This window comes from Anopheles marshallii, chromosome 3, assembly GCF_943734725.1.
Source record: "Anopheles marshallii chromosome 3, idAnoMarsDA_429_01, whole genome shotgun sequence".
NCBI lineage: Eukaryota > Metazoa > Arthropoda > Insecta > Diptera > Culicidae > Anopheles > Anopheles marshallii.
Window position 1 is genome coordinate 55238444 of NC_071327.1, and position 9808 is coordinate 55248251.

At 41.2% G+C, this 9808-nt stretch overlaps 1 protein-coding gene across 1 annotated transcript; it reads right to left on the minus strand.

Annotated features, from left to right (window-relative positions):
- Positions 1-4570: 4570 nt before the first annotated feature.
- On the minus strand, positions 4571-5337 carry LOC128712855 (uncharacterized). The gene is made up of 2 exons (XM_053807723.1): positions 5211-5337; positions 4571-5130 (listed from the first exon to the last, which is right to left on the minus strand). Exons 1-2 carry the CDS (start codon positions 5335-5337, stop codon positions 4571-4573), a joined length of 687 nt encoding a protein of 228 aa, XP_053663698.1.
- Positions 5338-9808: the final 4471 nt, after the last annotated feature.

Here is a 9808-nt window from a genome sequence, read left to right on the forward strand (position 1 = left end):
TGAATATTCAATTTCTACAATTGTTTGTTGCTTTTTACACAGCTTTTGTATTTTTTCTGGCACTTGCTTGCAGAAAAGTTGAGCATCAGGAATATTTTTATCCTTATTGTCGGCCACAGAGCAAACGTAGAATAGTGCCATGTAATAAAATGTACATTTCAAAATAAATATAACGAAAACGAATGAATAAAAAAGAGGAAATAAATTTCTCTATTAGAACCACCAATAGTGCTAATATATTCATCTTAACAAGCAAGAAGTTTTTATTCACCCAATAATTTAAAAAAATAAATCCATTCTGATTTTAACACATATATCAACCCATATTTGCACAATCCCGAAATCGGTCGGAAGGTCATTAAGATTACTCATCTTACTACGGTTAGTGAGAAGAATCCTTTCTCCATGTTGTGTGCTTTTTGTTTTCCCGTAAGCAATTCGATATGCTGTCGCCATGTGCACCATAGTTGCCATGCCTCCTCCCTTGCTGTCACTAGACCCGTTACGCTGAATTAGGAAAACATACACCGAGTGCGGAGTATTTCGCTGAAGACATAAATTTATCCAGCAATAAGATCCTAGCAACCTATCCCCAGAGCCAGGGAGAAAATAGTAAGAAAAAATCTAATCGACCGTTAATCTTCTACGGCCCTGCTTGGTGTGTGCGCGCACCGGTATGTTAGGGGAGTTTTTCCTACGGAAAGTGTCCATTTCGTGCTCGCATCAGGTTAGAGAGCCGGTTTCGGCAGGTTGTCTGAAGCCGACGAAACACATGAACTGTATGGTGAGATTTGAAAGTGGGATCGAATGTGGCTGGGAGTCAAAAAAAAAAAGAACACAAGACACGATTTTCCACGACTCGTCCGGCCCGTGTCACCGAGGGAGGCAAATCGAGGATGCGATGGGAGAATCATACCATGCTCATCTTCGGTAGGCGTGCAGTAAGTAAGGTCAGGGACAGACGAATCACAATCCTTCCAATGCATGCGCTTGGTGATGCAAAACTAAGCGGACATGCTGCACAACATCCCGCAGTGTGGTTCTGCTTGTAAAGGGGGCTGGGAATGAAAAATCGTGTCTCCCTCCCACCGAGCTGTCGGAGGGTTGGTTTTTTTTATGTTTAGGTGGGCCCTTTTCGGAATCGAATAAGGCAAGGCAAAAGGTAAAAAAGGCAACCGGCTGAAAGCACAATACGGATTCACTGTGGCCCACGGCCTATCGGCTACTGATCGGCGCGTAATGGCTTCGGAATGGAGTGGAAGCTTTCGGTAGAAAGCGAAATTATTGCCAGCTTTGGGGAGGTCGCACAGATACCTCACTATCGCGAAAACCCTTCGGCGTGTCCGGTGGGTTCATTAATATTCAATGTGGCGATGTGCGGATGACGATCGTTTCCGCTTGCGCAGACGTCCCATCTCGCTCGTTAATGTGTGTTTCGTTTGTGTGTCGGTGAGATTTTGCATTTTGTCATATTGATCGTGTCTTTTTCCTAGGCGTAGTTGTGTTTTCAACATTCCTTTCCTTAAATTCCTTCCTCTCAGCTCCTTTGCGTCTCAAGGGGTATCATCAGTACAGCAGTAGTCGTGTCATATGAAGGTATATTTCGATTGGAAGCACAAAGAGTTAGTGTTTTTTTTCTTGCTATATGTAAGGAATTTTCCACCTGCTTAACTAGTTTCGCCCGCTCCCGCCTTCCGCAACGAAGCGCAATCAATGCAAAAGGGAGAAATCCCGCCGACATTGCTGCACGAAGATGCACCGGGTGGAAAACTATTGTCAGTGTTTGATGCTAATCACCGCAGCACAATCGATATGATTTGTAGCCCCGCACAACCCATGGCTCAATCGATAATGAGTTAAGCGGCTGGCAGCGATGGTTCGCCGCATAGCTGCAAGGAATGCTTAAGAAGCATGTAATAGGGCCTTTCATTCGCAGTGACAGTGCGTCAAGTGGTATTCAATGGAAGGTTAATGAAATCTGTTTTCATTAGCTTCTTTGTGAGCCAAAGCTTGCGCATGAGAAGATTATTATGGTAGGAGGTTTGTGAATTATGTGATTGACTATGAGGGTTTTGTTTTGGAACAGTTGCAATTAAACATAATGTTATATGGAAGAAGTCATATTTCATATCATTATGGTACAGCGGTGAAATGGTCGATCCTTGCAAAACAAAGCAAACATATAAATGTGTTCTTTTTTTTTATTCAAATTGAACGACCAGGCCGTACTGCTTAATATATATTCTTATCAGATTAAGCAATTGTTCAGTAGTTCATGATTATTGTCTTGTCTTCTGGGTATCTCTCACCTGTTCCTGAACTCGGCTGTGCTGTGGTACACAAACTTTTATGGAATTTTAACTTGTTTAGATGTTTGTTTGTTAAGATGATAATAATTGATTCTGTCCTAGTTTAACCCATTTCATCCCATGCGTACGAAATCTTAATCCAAAGGGCATGAAGCTTTTGAAGCTAATCTAATTAGTCAAATTTAGTTTACTAAATACAGTCTTTTTTTCAAAAGCACTATTTTTACATCAGAAATTTTATTCATTGATATGTTATGGTTTAATAAACTTATGAATCACATAAATCACTCGAGGTTAGGATTTATTTAAAAAATGAATGTTTCAGAAATTATTATGCAAAACAGAATGAAATTAAGGAAAAAATGTATAATATTCTGTAATGTTATGAAAAATTTATTTAATGGTCGATTGCAATATTGTTTTATTTGTTTAATATAACTTCGAACGCCCATGTACCCCCTCATAGCGCATGTATCACATGGTTATTAAGAAACTTAAATCCTGATTAAAAATCAGGAAGATAACAGGTAGACGATGAACAACAAACAACTTGATGCAAAAATGGAGCAACAGCAAAAAATAGGAGCAAGCTTTTAAGAAAAGCGAATAATTCATCTTATTTTGGAATTATTTTATGACTTTTTAAAAACATTAACAAAAAAAGTCTATAACCAACAGAAGAAATTTAATTTATGAAAATACAAAAATACAATACAAAAATTTAACAAATTTCACAAATACAAAAATCAATTAGTATTTATTGTCAAGGAAAATTGTAACTCCAACTTATTAATTTTATATTTGTAATAATATTTGATAATTCTCAATGCGAAAAGAAAGAAAACAATAAGATATGAATAAAGTTATGGTGCGTTAAGGGTTACCTTGGGATCGAATCAACGTTAAACGCCTTACAGGTATGCAATTTGCATTGCAATGTATTTTAGTTGCGGAAATTGAGATTTATGCGAATGTAAACTAATGTATATCCAATATCTTCATTAATTTATTTACGAACGCTAAGCAAGTTATGTCATTTATTCAATATTTTTAGCAGAAGTTTCAATATGACTGTTCTTTGAAACAGTAAAAATTATTTCACAAGCTGCAATGAAAATTTCACGCTGCTCGATTCCACACTTCCGCATTGCCCTATTTGCATTACAAATCGTTCTGCCCATCGGTCTCCATATCCGCTATAGCGCTTTTTTCTGCTAGCCATACGGTAGTAAAAACGGAAATGGAACATCCAACTCCACCATCCATCATTGGTTTATTTCACAGAAAGAGAAAAGTCCCACCTGCAAACGAAGATTAGCGCTAATTCCTGCTACTTCCAGTAAAGCAAATGGGGAACGCACCTCGAAAAGGTACAGAAAAGCTTCCCGACTGACTGCGTTAATTAGACAATATTCACTGGGCTCAATAAAGCAGCAAAAACAGCATGGCATGGATTTAGGAGTGCGAGTTGAACTAAAAAACGCTTTCGTACCGTGCGTGAATAACACCCTGCAGAACGTCCCGCTAGGAGATTTTTTGTGTGCATTTGCTCTGTTCGTAGCATTAGCAAGGTTGATAAATCATGTGCGGAATTTATGCGTGTTATTACACTTTTTCTTTCGAAGGAGAAATGCAGCAGCTACAGTAACGACCACTTGGGGATAGACACTTCTTTCTTTCCAGGGATAACTTCCATAACGACGCGCATAACCGAAGGCATCATGAACCGCCATTATGTGTGGCTTTCGGGGTATGTTTAGTATCATTTTTATTAGCCTTATCTTCAAAGCCTTAAACGCATCAAACGCGTTAGCACGGTTACGCTGAGTTAGGTGTTGGAAGGTGAGCCTACGAACAGCGGCACGTGTCTTTTCTATTCTCGCTTCGTTCATCTTCATTGCTTCGTTTCACTCGAGTAAGGATGGCCTTGAAATCTATCTATCTCACCGTAAGCTTACAGATTAATCAGATCCTAAGTATCTTGAGCTAATTGAGACCAGCCCTGACGCAATAAAAAAAAGGCCAAAACACAATGGAATTAAATAATATAGTACAAAGGCTTGACGGAAGGCACGCGTAGGTCGAATTTCACTGAGCTGGTTTCAAAAAAGAAATAGGCCCTATTATTCCACTTTGCGCGCGAAACAAATAGGCCAATTAGGGTGGCCCCGGTTTGGGAAGTTCGGTAGTGGGATATTTTTGGCATCACTAGATCCATGCAGTGGCGGTGTGTTGGTTGGAGAAATAGAATGTCTCCCTCACTATCGTCCATTTCGATTCAACTGTCGCCATTGGGCGTAGATTTGATCAAGCTTGTCCCGATCGGAGATTAGAATTTTCGGGTAAAGATTTTCATCCTTGTCCGTCGCCGACGGCACGTAGATCGGATCCGCCACAGTGTCGCTTCGCGAACGATGGGCCGCCTGATGGTAGGTGTTTAGCACCGGTGGGCCATAGCTCGGGAAAACGCTTGGTGCTGTATGGTGCAGTGCTGATGGTGGCGCATGTTCAAACTCCAGCGGGACCGTCCCATGTTGGGCGTAGCCATCGTTGTGGATGTGCACGTGGATATTCTTGTCGGACCAACCGCCACCGGAACTGTATCCACCGTAGTGCTCGTGCGTGTGTTTGGTCTTGAAGAAAGCGATCACCTTCGCCATTGCCAAACCGATGTTGATCATCAGTATGGAGACGCCTACGAACAGTGTCTTCAGACTGATGGCGACCAGAAAGGCGAGCAGCGTCTTCATTACACCCAGGAAAAACATCACCGGAACGATCATTGCCTGCAGTCGTCTGATACGTCCAAATGTGCGAGACTCTGGGTGGGAGATGTAGAATGCAGAAGTTAGTGATATCAATCATTCTGAAAATGATCGTGAGTGATTCATTTAAGCTTACCAGCGATTTCAGTTCCAGAGTGACGTTCTTCGGTCGGAAAACTAGCGGCTTCGGCAGTGATCGTTGAGGTGATCATGAGGACCAGTAAGGCCACTGAGACCCACCTCTGTAACGTTATGTGATACATGGTACTCTGTACTCTAGATGACTAATTTATTGAAGAGCCTTTGGATCCTCTTCCCAACTGCCACCATAAACAACAACGGCACGAAAGTCACCACTGCTATTTCTTCAATCACTGATCTTGCCACTGCCAGCATCTACCGAAGACTGATCGTATCTCGTCCGTTGATCGGATGGACGGCTGAAGGTGCGTTCAGACTTTCTGGGCGTCTGCAAATGAGTCGAAATGAAAGTATTATGAGAAAGGATTCAACTTTTTTTTGGTGAGGGTTTTTGCCGGCTGCAACCGCAACCACGATAACAGCCGAAGAAAGTGCTCTAGAATCAAAAGTTGTCGATCCGGCCTGATGAAGCTGCTGTATCGATGCGCGTACACCCCGGGTTTCGGTTGGTGGGTTGTTTTCATTGTCGATCGAGTTGTAAAATGCTTGTAGCGGGAGTGTATACACAGTGCCGACCGGTCGCAAAAGGAAGCATAAATGGGAATGGTGTGTATGTTTAAGTGTGTGCGGTTTTGTTGGCGTGCGTTTGCTACGTGAGGCACAATTTAAGTGTGAGGTTTTTTTTTTATTCGTTATTTTCGAAACAAATGTCCGGATACAGATTTTCTAGGCGGTTATCTTTCTCGCTACCGAGCGAATGATGCATTTGGGTATGTTTGGTTTTGTTCGTGTTCGGATTGCGATATGAGTGAAAGTCCTGGGCCGAACGAATCCGTGCTGAATGTGCACGTTGTTTGTTGTGGGTTTGTGTTGTGTTTTACATTGCTGCAGCCATACCAGCGTTGCTGCAGTTGGCTGCAGACAATTACCAACCTCGCGATGCATTCTTCACTCTCATCAAGCACCACCGCAATCAATGATTGGGTGGTTGATTGCCGGTGAAAGATTTTATGGTTGACGAGCGTTAGTGTAGGCGAGTATGCGATTACAATGCAAAGCGGGGAAGGTGTTAATGTGTCAGTCGGCTACAGAAACAAACGAACTTTTTATGGTATTTTAGCAGTTTGAACAACAAATTTTAAATTTGTTGCCATAGTTTTACATATCACGAGGCTTTGAGGATGAGGTTCAGTAACTTCCTGATGGCGCCTAACATCTATTTACAACACAATTTTGCTAAGCGAAACCATTTGTAAATATTTTGGAGATTAGAGTTAACATATTTTAGTCTTTTTTGTATATTTTGATCATCAGCACATTTATTAAAACGCATTCTGATTCAATGTTTGATTCCTTTCACTCTCCGGTTTTGGGGAAAATGTGAATGAATTGGGAATTTTACTTTTACTTAAACAGGGCAGATTATTATTCGCTCATAATGAGAATTCGAATTCCTACACACACAGCAGATCGACCATGCCGTATGACTAAAGACGACCATTTTTGAAAGTTACCACGTTTAAATCGTTTTTGGAACATTTTGAGTTCCTGCATCAATTTTGTACACTTTGGAACGTTTTATCGGAAAGTGAAGCATTTCACTGAACACCACTTAAAACATCAAACCATAATGCGCCCCTTCGAGGGTGCTCCAGTTTAGACCCGGAGGGTTCAAAAGGCAACCCTTATTTACTCTCCTCGCAACCCCCACACGCACTAATGGGGTGGAGAATGTAAACACCTGTCCACGTTTCCGGGAAGCTGGAATTATGTGCCATCGGGATAACGCTGCACGTCACCGAGTAAGCAACAGTTAAGATAAATAGCTGTCCGATGGTACGGGAGCGTTTGAAAGTGAAACGAAATCGTTCACCCCATCACCGGGCAAATGTTTCGCCCAACGTGTCGTCGTTTGCGCCAGTGACAAAGGTCGAGAAATTATCCGAACGTCCCGTGTCTGCTTGCGCACGAGAAATGAACGCATTTTTCCGAGAAATAGTTTAACTCTTGACGCTGAGTAGAATGTAAATTGTTGTGAAATCGAAACCCTACCGAATGGAGATGATGACCGACGACGGATGGGACACCAGGTCAGTGGCGGTGTGATGACAGGAATGCATAGCGAATCATGCCACTAGCAAGTGTTGTCGGTTAATGTGTGTATTTTCATTCCCTTTCGCTGCTTGATTGATACGGGTGTGGTTTATAAAAGCATACAAAGTGACCAAGCGGTTAGATGGCAAACAAAGAGCAAATCGAAACGAGGGAGGAATAGAGTTGTTAGCTTGGTTAGACCGCCCTGATTTCTGTGTACAATCAAAACACAGGCAATGAAGTATCTGGAGCAGCAGCAGATATGAAGAAAGTTCAATCAATATGTTAAGATCTCTTTTAAAAAAGCTTTCCAAATGATTCATAAATAATGATAATTTGTTGCTAACGCAGTCAGTTAAGAAGTTTTTAATCACTGGAACTATTTCATAACGCTTGCAGTCCATCAAACCAGATTGTGCATTGATCACTTAGCGGTGTTAACGGTATAAAAGCCACACGAGAACAGTAACAAAGCTGAAAGCTGGATATTTACTACCAAAATCTCTGATTTATGTTTCCGGAGCTTGCAGTTCGATGAAACGAACTTCCAGAGCAGGGCCTTCCGAAGTATACAACCCATGGATCTCATGGCCATTGTTGATAAAACGAAAGCTAAACGGTACATCGGTAAGGTTTACGGGCTGATCGGTACGATTCCCTTCGGGCGTGTTATGTAATTTAATCGATCGGTCCGTTATCTAACCATGATCGAGCCACTAAGTTCTTAGAGGATCGGTTTTTTTTTATTGACAGTATAAAGCTCTATTCACGTTGAGAGTGGTTTGTTCTATCGCTTTTTTATGATATTCTTAATGAGCAGACAGTCGGAGCTGGATGTTGAATTAATTAATATGGGTCAAATTATAGATGCAGAGCCGTTCATTCCACGATCTTAGGTTCCGAAAATGCTGCCAATGTTTTTATTACCATAGTAGCACTATCTTAACACTTTTCGCATGTCTGCCTCGTGTTGTCTATTTGTTACTTTTATGTTTCGCGAATCACAGTTTAGCTTGAACATAAGTTGTACATAAGCTACAGTTCCTTTTTGTGAAAAATACCTTTAACTTCACAGTTTTTAATAGTTTCTTAAAAGATTTGCTTATACCGAAACAAAGTAATAAAACCATGATATATTGTTATCAACACTTAAAATTGTATCTTCTTTTAATATTGAAGATTACCGCTTGATTAGATTTGTTTACTTATGCTCCTACAGCAAACTACCCGATTGTACCATAAGTTTTCGTACTAAAACATGTTTGCAAAACCACTGCGGGGATATCGACTGTAACACTTACTCACCTAAAACCAGGTGTGCTAATTCCACCCGGATTAAATGTGTTACAGCAAAAAAAAATCTTATGTTTGCTTTTCGGGAACACGGGAATGATTTCTTCCTCGCTTTTTCAAACTCATCGGCACCACCGAACTAGCTCATTGATGCATGAAGCAACCTGTTTTGTTCTTCATTAAATGACGAATCACAGACACAAAATATGTTCGTATTCCGCACAGTTGATACGCACGCCAAACCACCCAATTTCGGCAAACGCGAACACTCGAACCCGGACCTTGCGAAACCAAACCGCTTGAAAACTGAGCTGCAACTGAGCAACGCGTCTGTCTCGAACATGGTCCGATCTTCTCCGACGCCTTTCCTTAACCTCGCGAGACGCATTTCGCTCACCCCTCACGATTAGCCTCCTATTGGGTTGGATGAGTTCCGCGGCGGCCGGTGGTCGGCTTACTTTCTTCGAGAGACTGGTGACTGAGTTCCGTGCGCGGAGGCTGAACCGTGAAAGCATTCCAGCTGGTGGCACGTGCGCTCGAAACGCCACCGTCAGATGGTTGGTTGGGTTGGTAGGCGAAGGTTTAATGAGTTACCGGTCGTGGAATTGCGTTGCGGGTGAATGGGGACTTGACTTTCTCCAAAGGTGCGTAGTGACAGAAAAGCCGTACAAAAATTCGTACGGTACGATCCACCTAGGCTTATAAACTAGAGGTTATAAAAAGGGTCGTATTTGAGTTGCAATTACCAAAGTCGGATCCTTACTTAATATATATCACCTTTCATAGAACAAATGTGATAGAAATGTAGAATCCTTATGTGTGCGGAATATTAGAAGATCTTCTCTGCAGATAAGATGTTGCTCAGCTGTTATTAAGCCTAAATGTATGCAATTTTTTTTTAATCGTCACATATTAGACGAGATATTTGGAGTTTCGGATGTTGTTAAAATGATCCACAACCAGTATTTTTCAAACAATTTTCAAACAACAAACTGGAACCATAGTATCAATTTCTAGTGTAACTCACATACTCGAAAGAGTTCGATAAGTGATTGCATACTTTTAGGCGTTAACAAACCAAGCCATCCAAATGATGACCCTAGGATCTGCAGGAAGTCTGCCTTAATTATTTTAAAACGAATTTTGAATTTGTTGTAATGAATGATTGAAATGATTTGTAAAAAAAACATTAAAAACGATTTTAAT

Bases quoted from the DNA above. Each gene is read 5' to 3' on its own strand.
- LOC128712855 (XM_053807723.1), bottom strand. From the start codon at position 5,337: ATGTATCACATAACGTTACAGAGGTGGGTCTCAGTGGCCTTACTGGTC. The intron at 5,131-5,210 runs GTAAGCTTAAAT...TCTCCCACCCAG, and splicing joins CTCTGGAACTGAAATCGCTG to AGTCTCGCACATTTGGACGT.